We start from the raw sequence: 20,189 nt of genomic DNA, 5'->3' as shown, positions 1-20,189 counted from the left end.
CATTATTGGCCATTCTAGGTTAACCATTTTTACATATTCTGCTAGGTAGACTCCAGTATCGTTTCGTACTTTATATATTACCTTTGAAAAATGTCTAATACATATCTCTCTTGTCGTTATCGCCTGCTGAGAATGCGCTCTTCAGCAAACTAATATATGCACTCTAGAACATAAAACTCGCTTATCATCACCCTACTCCATTACGGCAGCCACGCATGATGAATCATGTGACACAAAAATGATCACCTGACGAGCGGTTTCCGTGCTGATCACATGATAGGCCAGCGCATTGTGGATTGGAAGTGAAACCACCGACTCGTTTAGACGTGAGCCTCGGGGGTGTGTCTGGAAGCAGAGGCAAACAAACATGGAGGTTATCTTTCATGAAAAAGTAAGTTCAGACATGGGGCTTGAGAATGGATTTCTGGACATGGTTTTATTGCGCGACATCATGGTAGCACAGGAATTGGAATCATTTTATTGACCACTGACTGTGGTATATAAGATATGACCAAAGGAACCAATAATGAGATGATTACGTTTTATTTATTAAGGTCTCCTTCATGCTATGAAAACTCTCAACAAGGCAATTCACTGGAAAGTGGGAAAGCAAGGGCAGCTGGGAGTCTAATTGGGGTCAGCAGTGGCTGCTTCGAGCTTCATTCTTATTTTGAACAGAAGCCATAGGAAGGCTGTAAATCTTATCTTAAAATCCAGGCTTAAAACAATGCCATACTGCATAATCAGTTGCATATGTCCACTGCTTCTTCTGTATAAAGGATTCTACATCCCCAGAAAAACTTTCTGTACTGTATATATTTTTTTTTTTATAAATTGATGACTGACAAGGTTATGGAACTGTTTATTTTTCTTCTGTAGTGAAACTGTTAAAATTGTATTTTTTGGACTCCATACTTGGTTTCCATCAATTTACATTACTGTGTTGCTTTTTTATGTTATGCTTGTTTGTTTTCCGTAAAAACAGCATGTCTTTATTGTTATGGAGTATTCTCTCCAGAAGGCATACATTATATTTTATTATGTTACAAAGCTTAAGAATGGCATTGTTAATTGTGCATACTTACCTTTTATAAAATGTTTTTAAAATAATACATCTCACCCATTGTAGAGGGGAATTTCTAAAGATTTCAATTTTAGAAAAACTGGAGAGATATAAGAATCTATCATCTAAATAGTTTTTGTCTGTTGTTTCTTTTCTTTGGTATTTTAGCAAGAGGGCTCTTTATGTGCCCAGCACTGTCTCAATAATCTGCTACAAGGGGAGTACTTTAGTGCTGTCGATTTATCATCTATTGCCATGCAACTAGATGAGCAGGAGCGAATGAGGATGGCAGAAGGTGGCCTAGCAACTGAAGATTATAGAACATTCATGCAAGTAGGTTTCAATAACTCGATCAACTACATGCTTGAAACATAAAATTATGCTGTAGTGTTCATGTACGCTACCAGCAGTGGGGAGATTCCTATCCAAGTCAGTAGATAGCATAAAATACAAAAGAAAATCACAGATTTTTCTCAATTAAAGCAATAGGAAAAAAGTACGTTCAGCACTAGCCCTATTCGTCGCACTTATGTTGAACAAGGGGATATACTGTTCCTTAATTTTACAAATGCTACTACTCCACCACACTGAACCTCTGAAACCAACCTTCTAGGTACAGTATATATTGTAATATAATATGCAACTTCATTGTACATTTGCTGGTGACTCTGGACTATTCACTTGCATAAATATACTAAAGTGCATAGAATGTTTGTTTTATTGATAATGCCGTCAGAATGGTATTTTCAATGAAACGAGTTATTGTTGCATCTTTAGCCATGGTAATTTCAGGTCACATCAAGTCAGATTGTTTTATGAGGAATAGTTTAATTGTGGAAGGCTGAAGTAATACATAAATTTCAACCTCTGTAATCTATACTGATGTATAACTTTCTGTATAATGGGTTTCTGGATAACAGACCCCACACTTGTACTTTTATTATAGAAGGGAAATTTAAAGCTTGCTGAAAGTGTGGTTTACAGTTGAGGGAGGAATATTGGTAATACAGGTACTTATGTATGAAACATATAATAGGTTTCCCTATGAAAAGTACAGCAAAAACAGGAAACTGAGATCCAGATGTTACCTTTTGAGTTGCCAGGTGGTGACTTAGTAAATGCAACAGTGTTTACAGTTTTACTACTTTCTTTTAATCTTTTTTTCATTTTCTATAGCAACCATCTGGAAATATGGATGACAGTGGATTTTTTTCAATCCAGGTGAGTTAGAACAATTTAAAACATATTTCTGAGCAGGTGTACTGCATAAAGAGCAAATTGCAGTGATTCATATACAGTTCCAAGGGGCATTGCAATGAGGAGTTGTCAAATGTGCTGTCACACATTTGTTGTTGGTGGTCCATTGTCTTCATAAAATTTTATTTCTTGACAGGTTATAAGTGATGCCTTGGGAGTATGGGGATTAGAACTAATTCTGTTCAACAGTCGAGAATATAGGAACCGTGGAATCAATCCTATGTAAGATTATCTTTTAAGAATGAATATCTCTATTGTAAATGTACACAATTTACTTCCTGCAGCCTTCCAGCTGATTTTAGCACCCCTTGAATTGCCATTTAACAAATTAAAACTTGGAGATTTAATTTTTATTCACCAAAAGATTTATACATAATATATTATATTATAAATCTGGTTAAGATTTATACATAAAATAACACCTTAGTCATGTTGTTGGCATGGGTTAGTGGTGGGCTTGCAGTTAGATTTGCTTTAAAATACATGAACCCAACACTTTTGCCTGTTTACTCATTTTTTTGTGTTCTTCAGAGTTCATGTATGCAGGAATTCCTCATGTTTTCTGCTACTGTTATGTAGTATTGCTCTAATTGGATGGCAGTGCCTCCTTTACATAACCCTGCCCAATTGCAGGAAACTGTATCCTCTGAAGTGCATAAAGGAGAGTGAGTGCCTGGTCTTTTGATGATGATTTTTCAGTTTTACAGAAATAACTTTGCTATGTTCATCATATCAAGCAAAATAATATGATTTTGTTCCCATAAAGCAATAATGATTCATTTAAATTCTGAAAACAGTTTACAAGCTTTTCTTTTCACAGCTTTAAAATTGTCATATGTTCTACATTGCCTGTTCAGGTTACTAGACTTGTAACACACCTGTTATTAGCTCAGATACTTTTGGTATTGGGGGTATGAAGTGTAGAGTGTTGATTTTAGGAATACAGGTATGGGATCTATTAACCGGAAACCTGTTATCCAGATAGCTCCTAATTGTTGAAAGGTTTTCTCCCGAGTATTCTGAATAACAGGTCCCATAGTTGTACACGTGATACTGGATGTGGCTCACTCATGTACACAAACTTACTTCTTCAACAAGGGTTCCAGTTTGGCATACTTTAGTACAAACATAGGGCACCTTGGTTGATATCTGGCCAAATCCCATCCATAACAGGCAGGCCAATGAGAAGATTGTGTATGGACAGCTTAACAGGCATCTAGCATAAAACAGCTTAACAGGGCTGGTGGCATAAAAAATAATTGGACAGATAAAGTCTGTCACTTCTATATTTCAATACAGGACATTCTTTCCTGCAGGTATGTGATCAAAGGGATATGATTCAGATTAAATGTGTAAGAAATAAATTAAGGTTTATAATTCTGAGCTGTGACACACAGAGCAATTACAGCACAGCAAAACAACCTTGTGGGCACACACCTTGATGGTATAGTGGTTTTCACATGTCCAGGCTCTGCTGAGCGTACCTTAAAGGAAAACTATACCCCCCAAACAATGTAGGTCTCTATAAAAAGATATTGCATAAAACAGCTAATATGTAAAATCCTGCTTCATGTAAATAAACCATTTTCATAATAATATACTTTTCTAGTAGTATGTGCCATTGGGTAATCATAAATAGAAAATTGCCATTTTAAAAAATAAGGGCCGCCCCCTGGGATCGTAGGATTCACTGTACTTATAAACATACCAACAAACCATACATGTTAGGTCACATGAGCCAATTAACAGACAGAGTTGTGTCTTTTGCTTCCACACTTCTTCCTGTTACAGTTAGAGTTGAAGTATTTCTGGTCAGGTGATCTCTGAGACAGCACACAGACCATCACGAAATGGTGGCTCAAGGCAAGAGATGTAAAAGGGCAATATTTACTTAAATATATACTGTATTCCAGTTTGGGAAGATTCTTTAATGCCACTTAATATGATATGTACTATCTGTTGCTTAAGTGTTCATTTTGGGAGTATAGTTTTCCTTTAAGCACTTTTGCAACAACTACCATTCTGCACAGTTTAGGATGAACAAGGCAATGAAGATTTAAATCTCACTCATATGGCATAAGGAAATGGAAAATAAACTGCTCCTTTAGTACATGATGTAGTTTGAAGAAGTGTAGCAGAACATGAGGTCTATATCATTGTATATTTTTGTATTTGCAGAAATGAAAGGGCATTTATTGGTAATTATAAGGAGCACTGGTTTACAGTACGAAAGTTAGGAAAGCAGGTATGTTTATTTCAATCTGAAATATAACTTTTGTTCCCTGTATTACAGCTGTTTTAATATTATACCTTGTAACTAAAGCCTTACAATAAAGCTGCTCGCAAGTTCCTTAAAGGGAATGTCAACTAGGGTTGCCACCTGGCCGGTATTTTAGCGGCCTGGCCAGTAAAACAGATGGTTGATCCCAATGTTATTAATGGGGAAAAAAGATAAATATATAGGAAGGCCGGTATTTTTTTCCAGAAAAGGTGGCAACACTAATGTCAACCCAAAAAATTATAATTTTATTTATATAAATATAAATTTTTTTATTTTATAAATTATATTTTGCTTAAAGGGGTTATTCACCTTTTGAGATAACTTTTAATATGGTGTAGAGAGTTATATTCTGAGACAGGTTTTTGCGTTATTTAGCTTTTTATTCAGCAGCTCTTCAATTTGCATTTTAAGCAATAATCTGTTGCAACCATGCATTGATATGAATAAGAGACTGGAATATGAATAGGAGTGGGCCTGAATAGAAAGACAAGTAATAAAAATTAGCAATAACAATACATTTGTAGCCTTACAGAGCATTTGCTTTTTAGATGGGGTCAGCGATGCCCATTTGAAAGGTGCAAAGAGTCAGAAGAAAAAGACAAATAACTATAAAACTATAATGAATAAACAACGAATACCCTTTGAAGTTGCTTAGAATTGTCCATTCTATAACATATTAAAAGTTACCTTAAAGGCGAACCACCCCTTTAATACAAGAAACCATAATTCAAAGCAACTTTGCATTATACATTCATTACACATTTTCTATGGTTTTTAAGTTATTTGTATATGTAAGACATAGATACTAATAATTCCAATATTCTGATCTATGTTCTGTTAGTGGTAAAAAAAACTCACCAGGAAGTTTGGGGGGTCCAGGTGCACATGCCCCAGACCATCAGCTTAAAGGAGTTTAAAGGAACTTAATGTAATGTGTAGATAGGCTGGCACAAACTGAATCGATGTGTTCAAAATGGTGCAGTTAAAAGTTAGCATTTTATGTAAAGAAAAAACATCGCAAAACAAAACAAGCCTATATAATAATAACAACAACAACAACAAATACTGCATTATTACAAAAGAAATCCAAATATACTAATGGATCTCTAGCATTATCCAGTTAAATACAATGGTATATAGCAGCACTACTATAGATCTAAAGCTTTCCATTTCCTCTCTTTCCTTTCTGCCCCAATATCTCTTATTATAATATTATTATTATATTATATTATTATTGTCTTACCCATTTCAGCTCTCTCACCTACATATTACCTCTTACTCCCCATTTCCCTTTCTGCCTCTTCTTTTTCCCTCTCAAATCTATTTTAGCTTGATAAATACATTTTTTTGTCATGCAACAGAGAAGGTAGATTAAAATCATACTTATAACTAAGTTTCCTTCGTCTGTTTTCTTTTGGTGTAGTGGTTTAACTTGAATTCACTTTTGACGGGTCCAGAGCTGATTTCAGACACCTACCTTGCACTTTTCTTAGCCCAATTACAGCAGGAAGGTAATGTTTTTCTTTTTTTTTTTTTTTCTTTTTTTTTTTTGCAAGAACACACACATCCATGGCACTCACAGTGGGAAATATTGTTTCTGTAATCCTTTTTGTGAAAGACAATTATGTGATAGTTTTTAAAGGATTATAAGATATGGATATGACAGGATATAACCATGGCACATCCAAAATTGGGTATGCCACTCATCTTCATTGCTGTAACTTTTTTGGCAGGTTATTCCATATTTGTAGTTAAGGGTGATCTTCCTGAATGTGAAGCAGATCAGCTGCTACAGATGGTTCAGGTGCATCAATCGCAACGACCACGTCTAATAGGAGAGGATGCTGCAGCAAGAGACCAACGGTAAAGTTGTTGTGGCTAAAAGGCTTCTGGTGATAAAATGATGTACCGAGGATAAGGGAGAACAAAGCAAAGAAGTACAATTAGACATCAAGAAAAAATCTGTTAATGGTTTTATATGATTGGAAGTGTAGCCACAATAATAATTATATGTTGCATATATACAACATGTAAAAAGCTGTGGCTTTAAACGATTGACTGTAATACAGCCATAATGTGCAGTGGGTTAGGATTCCACCATCAAGTTACTGCCAATGCTTTCATTACAGTAACTTTGCTAGACTATTTTCAGCTAACTACTTTTCTTTTGGTTACTAAACTGAGAAACATTGACTGTTTTTACTTAAAGGGGCTGTTCACCTTTGAGATAACTTTTAGTATGATGTAGAGAGTGATATTCTGAGCCAATTTGCAATTGGTTTTCATTTTTTATTATTGAAGGTTTTTGAGTTATTTAGCTTTTTTTTCCAGCAGCTCTTCAATTTGCATATTAAGTAATCTGGAAACTAGGGTCCAAATTAAACTAGCAACCATGCATTGATATAAGAATAAGAGCCTGGAATATGAATAGGAGAGAGTCTGAATAGAAGGATCAGTAAGCAGCCCTTGTGAATAGGCTACTAGACGTGCACCCAACTATCAAATTTGGCCAGAAAAAGTAAGTGCGGTCTAATCTGCAGTTTCATAGAAGGATCAGTAATAAAGAGTAACAATAAATGTGTATCTTTACAGAGCATTTGTTTTTAGAAGGGAGTCGGCGAGAGTCTGAAGAAAAAGTTGCTTCGAATTGGCTGTTCTATAACATAATAAAAGTTACCTTAAAAGTGAACCACCCCTTTAACTGTAGTAGTTTGGTAGTCTTGAAACATTATGGGCTGGATTTTCAAGTAACTGATACTAAGTAAATGTTCTCAAATCACCGTCCTTTATATCATTGTAGGTTACCCTAATCATATTTTACCAATTTAACTGTCTACCTCAGGGCTGTCCAACTGGAGGCCCTCAGGACCCCCTTGTGTGGCCCCCACATGAAAGTCTACCTGCTGTGTCTGCTTACAATGTGTAAGATTTAAAAGGTATCACTACAGAGATTAACTGGCCCCTACATTGTTTAAACCTCAAATTCAGACTGTAATCCTGTATTGTTCATACTTGTAACACCTCTATTGTTCACACCCCTAAATCCCTGTACTGTTCACACCTCAGACCCAAACTGAAACTGCCCACATTATTCACCTGTTCACACTCATACAAACTGCTGAAGGGGCACCAGCACTGTGTATGTAGTACATCTCAAAGTGGTCCTGATAGGTTTCCCTGTCTCCTGCTCTGTTCTGCCTTCACTGTCCTCCCTGTGTTTGCCATACTCTGCCTGCCCTATGTACCCTGTGTGTGTCCTACTCTGCCTGCCCTATGTCTCCTGTGTGTGTCCTACTCTGCCTGCCCTATGCTCCCTGTGTGTGCCATACTCTGCTTGCCATTAATCCCTGTGTGTGCCATACTCTGCCTGCCCTATGTCCCATATGTGTCCTACTCTGCCTGCCCTATGCTCCCTGTGTGTGCCATACTATGCCTGCCCTATTCTCCGTGGGTGTGCCATACTCTGCCTGTACTATGGTCCTTGGGTGTTCCATATTTTTCTTGTGTGTGCCATACTCTGCCTGTGTTCCCTGCTCTGCCTGTGGAACATATGCCTGGTCTGTTCTGGGGGTTTGTTAGCATTTGAAAATTATTGTAAGGGGCCCCTAAGCTGTTTAATTATGGGGTTATGTGTTATCCACAGAGGGGAGGAGGCATATGGATTAAACGGTATGTCTTAATTTGATATAACTTTTTTCACATATGAGTGATAAGTGATATCCCTGCAATGAGCACCATTAATGTGGACTTGTTCTTGTGGTAAAATGGGTGTGGTTTAAAAACAGGGAGTGGTCAAAACTGACTTCCATTATAGGCCCTCCACCATTTAGGCCTGAACAATTCCGGCCCTCGGTACCACAGAAGTTGGACAGCACTGGTCTACATCATTAAACAATACTTTTTAAAGTTTCTTTTATATAACTTCGTGAAAGTTTCAGCACTGTCAAATTGTCAGAAGAACCCAAATTTAAGAGGTTAGCTATGGTAGTATGGCAGGCTTTGTATCCTTGCAAGACCCAGAATGAAGAAATGCAGCGATGCCTCTGATTTACTTTAAAACTTTAGATTTATTATAGTAAGAGTATTCCCATCATTCGCAGCAACAGTCTGCATCTGTTTTATATACAATATATTTTTTTTTTCTTTATAATCAGAGTACAAAGAAGTGAAGCTGGAATAGATGGTGACCAGTTATATGATTCCCCTGCTGTGATGGACGAGGATGAAGAGAACCTCCAGAAAGCACTTGCTCTTAGTAGGCAGCAGATTGACATGGAAGATGAAGAAGCAGATTTACGAAGGGCAATTCAACTCAGTATGCAAGGTGCATTATGTGGGAAATTGTATTTATTTATATATTACACACTGAAATGTCTTATTTTTTGCTTGAAAACCTTGAGTGTGTTGGAGTTTGAGGATCTTTTGAAAATGTGCAATGTATTTATAAGCTTTTTCATAAAAACAGCACTTCGTTACTAAGTAACCTTTAGCTTTGCACCTCTTTGCAATGCTGAAGTTTTACTTACGGTATTTATTATAAAACACAAATTTTCCAGGCATGCTATGTAACTAACGATACAAACCAGCAATAATTAGGACATATTCAGTTATTCTATGGCATTCTGCTGCTTTCAACAGTGTTGCAGGAAGTTCACTGGCACACAGGTAATGCTGGCAGGGTGAAACCCTTGCTTTAAATTTGATGCTTGATAAAGGGGGTCATCCCCAAAACGTTGCATGCTGCATTAGATAAATTTAAAGCAAGGGTTTCACCCTGCCAGCATTAGCTGTGTGCCAGTGAACTTCTTGCAGTACATTTGGATAGGTGGCCGATACCTATTTCGCTGGGCACCAGGGTTTCAATTTGCTTTGGAAGGCCAGGGTGTGCTTTTGTATCTGGATAGGCTTTCAACAGTGTTACAAGGGGGATCCAGGAAGAGATTTTAGATTTTCAATGCATGGTTAGTACAGTAGTTTTAATACTTGTAAATTACTGGCAGATGGGCTTGTTTGCTAACACTTATGTTTGCACTGGTGGTTCTCTGCGGGTTTTTGGCAGGGTTGCATTTGTTTACCGACATGTCTGCTCAGTGTCAATTCTAGCATGTGACATTCTTCTCTTGGTGCCAAATCCCATTTATAAAGAGCCTTCTTGTGTTCTTTTGTGTGCAAGGTGGCATTTGTTCTGTGGATCCTGCAAAATCATGTTTCTTTTCTTTCTTGCATTCCTAGCTATAACTTTACACCTGAATTTAGAATTTTGCTGCCTGCACTGACTTTTTCATAACAATGCGCACTGCCTGAAATTACCTTTGGCCTGAAACATGGATTATGACGTTTGCTGCCTACCCTGAACCTTTTGCTTTGGCTGTCTTTTTTTTTTTCCTCTGTGATCTAAATTTTCTTCTGCTTCCTTCTACTGATGGCCTTAGGGAGAATCAGATCTTTGTATGTGTTGCTGTACAATACCAACCACTATGCATACCACCTATTGAAAAGCTTTCTGACTCTGTTGGCAGTGCTTGAGATATACTGCTACAGTTAAAGGAGAACTAAAGTGTAACTAAAGAAGTAGCTAGAAATGATGTACATTATGTTTTGGGCTTCTGTGCCAGCCCAAGGCAACCACAGCCCTTTAGCAGGGAAGATCTCTGTCTCCAAAGATGCCCCAGTAGCTCCCCATTTTCTTTTCTACTGATTCACTGCACATGCTCTGTACTGCTGTCACTGATTGTAGGGACACACTCACAATATACAGTACATATAGAATATAAATGTCACAATACAAGGCTGATTTTAGCATAGAGTCCATTTTTTGGAACCCGTACCCGCAACCTGCAATCCGCAACCCACATTCTTCCCCGATTGGACCCTCTGCTCGACCCGCAAGTACCTTATCCGCAACCCGGACCTGCTGACCATCAAGAATCAGGAAGTGCTGTCATAGTAAAACCGGAAATAACATCGTCGGAAGTAGGCGTGATCAGAAAAAAAGGAGTAAAACGGGAAGTGCTGTCATTGTAAACCGGAAGTGACCTTATCGAAGTAGACATGTTCAGAAAAAAGGAGTAAAAATCGCTATTGAGAAGGCCCGACCTGCGACCCGCAAAACCGTGACTCGCGTCTATACCCTCACCCAGAACTTCTACCCGCAACCCACAGGGTAACGCAGGTTTTTGTGTGTAACCCGCGGGTACCCGACCCGCTGCAGGACTCTAACTTAGTACTTGGCAGCACAGAAACCAGTGCAATTAGCATCAGAATGTAATAATCAGCCCTGTAGCATCATCTTATATTACAGGCCAACTTCAATTTCTGCTTGATAATTTGTGACGACCCCTAAGCTTAGCTTCATGAGCATGTGAGTGTTGCAGGCACTTTCCAATATGGTGACCCCTGTGACAAGTTTGAAGTCCTGGTTCATTGCTGCTATTGAGTAGCTGAAACTTTAGGATGGTGCAATAAGTTCAGTATATAAAATATGGTATTTTTAACCATATTCATTTTTAGGGTTTAGTTCTCCTTTAAAGGAAGAAGTTAGAGAATGTTGACAGTACCTGCTCACGCACTGGAGAAAGGAAAGATGGGGCATTGTTTTTACTCATACGGGCTACTATTCAGTTAAATGTCTAATTGGTAATTCTTTTTGGCTAGAGGGAAGAAGCAGGCATTCTTTTTTTAGCCTAAAGGTTTTTACTTTTTCAACTTGTAAGCCTTTAATTCTGGAAAAAACAACCATGCTTATAAAAAGTCTAAAATTTACTGTCACTTCAGTGTTTGCTTTTTAAAGTTTCATCAATGCTTCACGAGTACTTAATAATCCACATGTTACAGTTTTATTAACACAAAAACTCAATCTTTTTAGGTGGGCATCAAAGTGAATTTACAGAATCACTCTCTAATACTCCACAGTCCTCAAGGAACAGGGAGACTGAACAGCTCACATCAGAGGAACTTCGGCAAAAAAGACAAGCCTACTATGAAAAGTAATGTCCCTGTACTGAATTATAGAGCATATCTATAACACTACTGAACATGAATTTTTAATTTTCATGTTTGGGATCCAAAACAAATTTCATATAGATTAATACTTAGGGGGTTATTGATCAAAATCCGAAAAAAAATCTCATTATTTTCTGAAATCTACTCCTACCAAATCTGCAAGGGTTATTTTCCCTTATTTATCAATATAATCACCCGAAAATTTCCTGTGCTGGAAAAAACATTGGAAAACGGATTTTTTTCTGATTTTTGCCCAAAAACAATGAAATCTTTGCACGAAACCCAGCGCAGATCAGGATATCTTCAGGACATCTCCCACTGACTTATATACAACCTCAGCAGGTCTAACTTTTTCCATCATCGGGGTATAATAAATCTGATCTACGTAATTTTTGAGTTTTTAGCATTCCGACTATAATAAATAACCCCCTTAGTGCAGTTCAATAATGAAAAACCTCAATAATTATAATATCCCTGTAGTTGGTTAAGAGTAGGAGAAGCTGCTATTTATTTGTAAATAAGGATTTCATAACATTTGAAAAGCTAGCCTACATGTAGTGTCAAATTGTCACAAATATAAGAGATTCAACAGATGTTACATTTCCGTAAACAATGGTCAGGGTACTTATTTTAAGAGAGGTTAGCGTGAGGGTAGCTTTACCACGTGGCAATGCAAGATTAACCTGATCTTTTATTTTTTTTTAGTTGGTTGGTATCCACAGGAACCCAGATTAATGCTGAATGCACCAGGAATTGAACAATCTTTTTTTATTGTGTTGAGCATTGATCTATTTTTGTTATTGGTACAAACTCATTGTCAAAAGTGATATTTCACACTGTCATTCACAGTTATGTGAAAAGTTATAAATGGTATTATAACTGAATGGCAAATGTGTTTTTAAATAATGACCACTGTACATAGAGTTTAAAGAGGATCTAAACCAAAAATATTAATTGATGTAAATACTTCTCTGTTTTATTTTTATTGTTTTTTGAGATGTTTGCATTTTTTGATTAATATCAAGCTTGTGGCTCAACTGAAAGTCAACAACCCAAATGGTTAACTGAATACAGGAAATGCATAGAAAGGATTAGGGTTGCTAACACTCTGGTACTTCAAAAACATGCTGAGCTGAAATCCTGCCTATAAGTATAAAACTGTCTAAAACTGCTAAATATCTCAGAAAACACTTTGGAAAAGTGGAAAATGATTGTAAATTGCTAAAGTGCTTGAGGACTCACACAGATGGGTGTTTTGCCCTGAATTCCCCTGTGGTCAGTTTTCCTGCATTCAACCACAGGGGAGTGCAGAACGAAAGGCAGCCTCTTCATTATATTGCTGTACTGACACGGCCATCAAATCACCGAAAGCATAATGTTGTGTTCTGCCTGCAATCGACGCTTGACAGTGTAGTACTAGTTCCCTAAAAAATTGTGTTCCCTCTTCTTTCTTTATATAAAAATTATTTTAAATTGTACCAACTTTCTTCAAGGTTTAAGATGGAACCTCTCAGCTCAGAGGGACTTAAACGAACTACAAATGCACAAACAGTGGACTCTGGTATGTAACTAATATATAATAAAATTAGCATTCTATTTTGTTGAAAATATAGACAGTATGCATGCTGGATAATAGGGCCAGGGAACCAAAATAGCGAACTGTATATGTAGGTGGTGTGCTGTGGAGTGGGGTTCCTTGGGTAAGCTACATTTTGGTTATGCTTTTATTAACAATTGCAGTAAATAATTACAGCAATGTAATGCTTTATAGTTGTATAGTTTCTCTGTATAGGCTGTGAACAGTTTTGGGTATATTTCCCTGCTATTTTTAAGTTGGTACTGCTGTTTTCTGCAGGTCAGGAACCTTTTAACTTATGGAGGCTCATGGTGGAAATTAAAGCAAGAGAGAGAATCCATTATATATTCATCTCTTGATAATTCCAGATGACTACTATGAAGGGTTTCTTGTATTTCTACATTGAAATACTTCTGTCACCTTAAAATTAACTGATATACATATGTTATTTAGAGTTGCCTCTGTGAAATTAAAAGGAAACTATTTCAGATTTATAAGAAGGTCGAATAAAGAAATCTGAGAAGCAGTTACCCTCCGTAATAGGCCACTGTGGCTGATTTACTGAAGTAGGTGCTACTGTTGTACAGTTGCCTACTGCAACAAACCAGATCTTTGATGTTCTATGCCTATAAGATAAAGTTCTCCTTTAAAAACGGGATGGGAGTTATTTGCAGATGTGAGTACAGTTGTATTTCTTTCTAACAATAGTGACAAATGTGATGTATTGTGTGGCTAATGTTTATGCTCTTTATTTTGTGTATTGCAATATTTAAGAAGATAATGGCCTGAGTGAAGAAGACATGTTAAAAGCTGCCACAAAAACGTCTGTGGATACAGGGGAACAATGCTCCAAATCTGCAGATGGGAACTGACCAGATGCTTAGGACCAGACCCTTGTTCTGCAGTTTTGTGTGAGTGTTGGCACAGATAGTGAGGACATATAAATAAAATATTACTTTTGGACCATGTACACTTGGAAGAATTCCCAGTGCTTTTACGATTGTCTCTTATGATGTACATTTTTGTTTCCAAAATGGCCTTTGGCTCTGCACTTTCCCATTCTGATTTCACTTTATATTATGTCATAAATAAGGTTTGTTATACAATATATCTAGTAGAATAATAAAAGCTTTTGTAAGGCTCCTCCTCATGACCAAACAAAGCTTTAACATAACTAGCTTTGACAGCTGTTGTGTTTTGCCACAACATTTCACTGACCATTTCTTGTGTGACTGACCTGTTAGTTTCTGGAGAGCCATTTCTAGAAATGGCTTTAGAATGTATCTTGGATGCATCTGGCAGTAAAAGGTTAATGGTGCTTTTAATAATGTTTACAAACAAATTGCTGTTGTTGATGTGTGGTACTTAACTCAAGCTTAGCTTTGTATTATATATGACCGTGCACTACAACTACTAACTCAGCCTGAGGAGTATGACGTACAAGTGATCTGGGAACCATACAGTGCATGAACAACTGGGTCTTAAGTTTTTTGGTTCACATGCATGCTTTATTGGATGATAAGCAATGAGTATATACAGAACACAAATAGGAAATGTGTACACAACAATTACCATTACAAACAAGTTTCTGCAATATAACTATCACAATTTGAACTCAAGCTATACTGTATATGTTAAATGTTCATATTTGTATTGTATTCAGGATGGTTGTAAATATACATTGACTTTGCCAGAAAACTGGCAGCTTGTTATATATTGAATCACATTCTTGAGGGAACATTTACTTTTGCCCAGCCTAAAAACCCATAAGATGATACAGTGAAAGAAACCTGCTTTAAACTATTTATATGTAAATGTAGGCTTGTATCAATATTCAAATTACATGTAAAATCTCCCAATTTCTGTAAAAAAGATTATTCCTCTTTACCCCTGTGGTTGTTAAAGTGACTTATGCGATCTGTGAATATCCTTCTTGTATTTCAATTAAAATTGAAACCAAGTGAAAGGTGGCTTTTACAATTTTCATTGCACAAGCCACTTTCGTGGAGGTATTTGTTACCCACGTTGTAATAATATTAATATGTGAGAATCACTATTGCAAAAGCCATCTTTCACTTGGTTTCAATTTTAATTGAAATAAATTATATAAAAGGTGGATATTAACAGATATTTAGCACAAGTCAGTAGTATCAGAGGGAAGTAAATTGGGGAAGAAATTTTGAACCAGTTAATGGTTCGAAAATAGATCCAATTATAATAATAATAATAATAATGTACCTAGGGATTGATTGACTCAGGAAGAATTCCTACAAGACTAGAACATGTGACGGTAAACCAGGATTTAGGATCTGATGGCATTCACCCCAGGGTACTAAAAGAGCTCAGCTCAAACCACTTAATTTTCTAGGATTCGTTGGTGTCTAGCATGTCGCTGAGAGATTACCAAATTAATAATGTGGTACAATTATTTAAAAAGAGATCTTGCTATGAGCCAGAGAAGTATAGTTTGACATTGATTGTAGGAAAGGTATTTGTGGGGTTAAATAAGGGATAAGATACTGGAATACATTTCAAATCACAATACTATGAGTTTGTGCCAGCATGGTACTATGCAGAGGAGGGTCAAGGAAGAAATGAGATTGGAGATCAAGAGAGGTGAGAGCGCAACAAGGATGAGGCAGGGTTGAGCACTTCAGAGGAGGATGCATTGTGGAGGGCAGTCCCTATTTTCATTGTTCAGTGCGTAAATGTAAACTTTCAATTTCTACTGCTGCCTTCCTATGAGTGAAGGTCTTACGGTGTTTAGGGGTATTCTTTTTCTGCACATGATGCTGTATCAACATTGAGTTCTCTAGAAAACTAATTTCATATTGACATCAAGTCAATCTGATTGCCCTATGAATTCGACTGAATAAACAGTATAATTTGATCAATTCAATCAAAGATTAAATAAAAATCCATTTGGCCTGTAGTCTCTGCCTACATTACGAAGAAAAGTCTGCAAGAGCAGTATTATGACTGTAGGTTCTAGCTAACCATCCTGATTTCTTATAAATTGCAGTGCATTATGATATGCCAGCAATGAAGGAATGTAACTTGGATGTGGTGGAGCAGCACCTAAAACAACCATGTTATCAATTTTATTAAGTTTGACCATTTGGTTAAACGTCTTTATGCAAATACAGCAAAAGCTTTTTCTTTTTTTTTTAAATAACTTTTAACTAAACATAACTTTTTTTATTCACTGTCACTGCTTTGAAAAGGAACAAAAAAAAAGTCCTAATGGACCATCCATTTCTTATCCTCATCAAAAACAGCACATATATATTTGTGTTATTTTAAAACAACAGTTTTTTATTATATGATGTAATATTTCCAGATTGTATGGTCTATGTGGTTTATGTAAGGAAAATAATATTACTGTTTTTTTTTTATGGCCACAATAATTTTCTACTGTAATATTAGCAAAAGATGGAAACTGAAAACAAATACACTTTTGACTCCTGCAGTGCAAGTGTAAAGTGTGCTTTTATCAATAATATTGTCACATGCATAATTGTTTTCAAGTGTAACTGCCAAAAGTTCGGGAAGATTTGAGAGCCTTATAAAGATGGTTTGGAAATTATGTGAAACCTACATTCTTGATATTGGTCTTAATTAAATTCACCTTGCTTTTTACATCATATATTATTTTATTATACCTCTATTTCCCTCAATAAAATTCTTAAAAGAGAATCCCAGATTAGTCCAGCAAATGTTCCACCTGCATAGAATGCTTCTATTGTTTGGGAAGTATGTATTGTAAATCTTACACGATTATTTGCCAGGACTTTTACAAAGCAAATAGATTTTAACAAATGAGATGTATGATAAAGAGACAAAGTTGTAACTTGTAGTGTGTGTGACTGCATACCACTTTTATGTTTTATATGTTACTATCCAAAGTTATGAAAATAAAAATACCAACTGATTTTTATTTCTGAATTTTGCTATAAAAATGCATTTTATGTAATAAATTGAAGGACTTTAAAGAATGAGATTAGACTGGGCCACCAATGTGTCAAGCAATATGAGACCACGTCTGTTTTAATGACTGTTTTCTTTCTATCATTCAACAGTTTCTCTCTTATGTTTCTAATTTTTTTTTTTTTTTTTGAATGCCCATTTACTATTTTTACTTTTCTCCCCTCTTTCTATATTTTACTTTTAATCAACTCCGTCTCTCTTTTCTACCCATCCTGTTCTTCCTTCTCTGTTTATCTTATACCTTATGTTCTCCTGTGGGGCATTAAAGAAGGGAGTTGGTTTTGAAAGTTGTTAGGAACAGGATAGATTGTAGAGAGGTCCTGGAGGCAATGCCACCATCAGAAATCCACAACGCAGCCATTCCAAAAGCATTACTCACTTGTCCCAGAATTTGAGTGCTCTGGCCCAAAGAGCCACTTCAACTCAGGCAGAAAAGACTGGAAAACTTTGATTCTGCGAAGTAATAATCAGATAATGATATTTTATGAATCTTGTCTGAAGGTTAAAAAAAACACCAATATCTGCTGCAGTTTGAAGAGTTAGGCATAAGTAAAAACTACAATGAGGTGGGCGCAAGCTGTGATTTTTGTTCCCTGTATTATTTAGCCACCCACCGACTGCAAGATACAGACTGTGATCTAATCATGCTCTCACAGTGATTCTTCCGAGTCTTCCTTTTAAAGTTTGTTTGGGCAGATGCCTGGGATCTTAACGAGACCTCTGCATGCAAGGGGCTGAGCTGCTGTCCAGCTGCATATTGGAATGTTTGCAATGATGCAAGGAATGGTTGATCGGGACAAGCCATAGACATTGCATTAAGTACCTCTAGAAATAGAAGGAACTCTAGTTGTGAGGGTGCCTTGTACCTATGGTATGCCCTTTAAAGGCATGAGAACAGGGTTTGGTGCTTGGTGTCACCTAATTCCACCTTAAAAAAGATGTTTCCTGACTGCAGTAAGTGCAGCATCGCAAAGCTAGAGACTGATTTCCTATTCTTATAGGTGCTAAGTTACACCCAGCGCAGTTGTCAATAGCAACCAGTTTTCTGACATCCTTAAAGGGACTCTAAAAGCCATCTATTGAATCAGAGCACACACATCTTCTATAAACATATTAAGGCAGCCCAAGCCAACATATATTTTATCTACATTCGTTTCAAATTCTCCAAATTTCTCACTTGAAAAACATCTCCCTTGTCACCCCCTTCTTTAGAGAGGAACTCCACGGGCAATCCGACGCATCACGTCAGATGTGACGGAAATAAGGTAAGAGATGGAAATGTCGGATGAAGTTTCAGCGTTGATCCGATGTGACACGACTGGCAGATGCAGTCGTGTCGACTCAATGATGCGACACCATCCGACAATGCTATTGCTTACCTTATTTCTGTCACATCCGACTTGACCCCTGCGTTTTTGTGCAGCAAGTTGGATCGCGTCAAAATCGACTGAGGAGTTCCTCCCTTAGGCAGCATGTTTACTATATGTAAAGTGGTGGCAGGTGGATACCGGCTCAGGAGAAAAAAGGAGTCAAAGCTGCCCTATCCACCTGCAGAGTAGAAACAACCCTGTAATCAACCATGACTTTGCAATGCGCAAATGATTAGTAACTCTGGCAGTGGCATCAAGCTTAAAGGAACAGTTCAGTGTAAAAATTGAAAACTGGCTTACTAGATAGTCTGTGCAAAATAAAAAATGTTTCCAATATAGTTAGCCAAAAATGTAATTTATAAAGGCTGGAGAGATTGGATGTCTAACATAATAGCCAGAACACTACTTCCTGCTTTTCAGATCTCTAACTTTGTTAAGGTGGCCATACACGCGCCGATAAAAGCTGCCGACAGACCGTGTCGGCAGCTTATTGGCCCGTGTATGGGGCCCCCCGACGGGCTTCACCGATCGAGATCTGGCAAAAGTCGGCCAGATCTCGATCGGATGGGACAAAAAATCCCGTCGGATCACGGCTGCATCTATTCGTTGATGCGGTCCCACGATCCGACCGCCCATTGCTATTCGTTAGGATCCGATCGATGGGCCCTAGGGCCCACGATCGGATCAGCCCGATATTGCTCACCTCAAGGTGGGCATATCAGGGAGAGATCCACTCATTTGACATTGCCAAACAAGCGGATCTCTCAGTGTATGGGCACCTTAAGTCAGTGACTTGAAGGGGGGGGCACAAGGGACAGAACAGTTCAGTGAGTTTGCAATTGCTCCTCAGCATTCAGCTCAGATTCAAAAGCAACAGTTATGACCCCCCCCTCAAGTCACTGATTGATTACTGCCTGGTAACCAATCTCTGGAAACCAAGAGAACTGCAAAGCAGGAAGTAGTGTTTTATTCCGTTAACCAACCAGTCACTCCAGCCTTTATACATTACATTTTGGCTAACTATATTATTTATTTTGCACAGCCTATCTATTTATCCAGTTTTTATTATTATCCTGAACAATTCCTTTAAAGGGGTGGTTCACCCTTACGCTAATTCTTAGTATGTTCTAAAATAGCCAGTTCTAAGCAACTTTTCATTTGGCCTTCATTATTTACGTTTTTTACTTATTTGCCTTTTTCTTGACTCTTTCCAGCTTTCAAATGGGGTCATTGACTCCATCTAAAAACCAAATGCTCTATAAAGCTCCGAATGTATTTACGCTTTCTATCCAGGCCCTCTTCTATTTATATTTCAGTCTCTTATTCAAATCAGTGCATGGTTGCTAGAGTAATTTGGAAACTAGCAACCAGATTGCTGACATTGCAAACTGGGGAGCTGCTGAATAAAAAGCTAAATGACTCTAAATCCACAAGTAATAAAAAATGAAAACCAATTGCAAATTGTCTCAGAATATCACTCTCTGCGTCATACTAAAAGTTTATTTAAAGGTGAACAACCCCAAATAACCCCCTTCACCACCCACCAGCAATAAAGCTTATTCCTATCAGCATAAAGTACATATACCGCCAAACACTTGTCTGAGACTACAGCCAGCTCTTTTTTAAATGGACAAAATCAAAGTTGCAGTTATA

At 37.3% G+C, this 20,189-nt stretch overlaps 1 protein-coding gene across 4 annotated transcripts; it reads left to right on the top strand.

Annotated features, from left to right (window-relative positions):
• The first annotated feature begins 243 nt into the window (after nt 1-243).
• On the top strand, nt 244-14,891 carry atxn3.L (ataxin 3 L homeolog). Of its 4 annotated transcripts, none has more exons than XM_041573017.1 (12): nt 300-391; nt 555-694; nt 1,232-1,396; nt 2,240-2,284; nt 2,457-2,542; nt 4,499-4,565; nt 6,025-6,112; nt 6,335-6,464; nt 8,756-8,925; nt 11,467-11,587; nt 13,097-13,164; nt 13,954-14,891. In XM_041573017.1, the coding sequence occupies exons 3-12, from the start codon at nt 1,319-1,321 to the stop codon at nt 14,049-14,051; spliced, it is 951 nt and encodes a 316-aa protein (XP_041428951.1). In that variant the 5' UTR covers nt 300-391; nt 555-694; nt 1,232-1,318; the 3' UTR covers nt 14,052-14,891. The 4 variants fall into 4 exon arrangements, with proteins under 4 accessions (XP_041428950.1, XP_018084375.1, XP_041428951.1 ...); XM_018228887.2 differs by lacking the exon at nt 300-391 and adding an exon at nt 440-454; XM_041573016.1 differs by lacking the exon at nt 555-694 and having other exon boundaries at nt 244-391; nt 13,957-14,891.
• Nucleotides 14,892-20,189: the final 5,298 nt, after the last annotated feature.

This window comes from Xenopus laevis, chromosome 8L, assembly GCF_017654675.1.
Source record: "Xenopus laevis strain J_2021 chromosome 8L, Xenopus_laevis_v10.1, whole genome shotgun sequence".
NCBI lineage: Eukaryota > Metazoa > Chordata > Amphibia > Anura > Pipidae > Xenopus > Xenopus laevis.
Note: the sequence above shows the minus strand (reverse complement) of the source record. Positions and strands in the feature narration are given on the sequence as shown.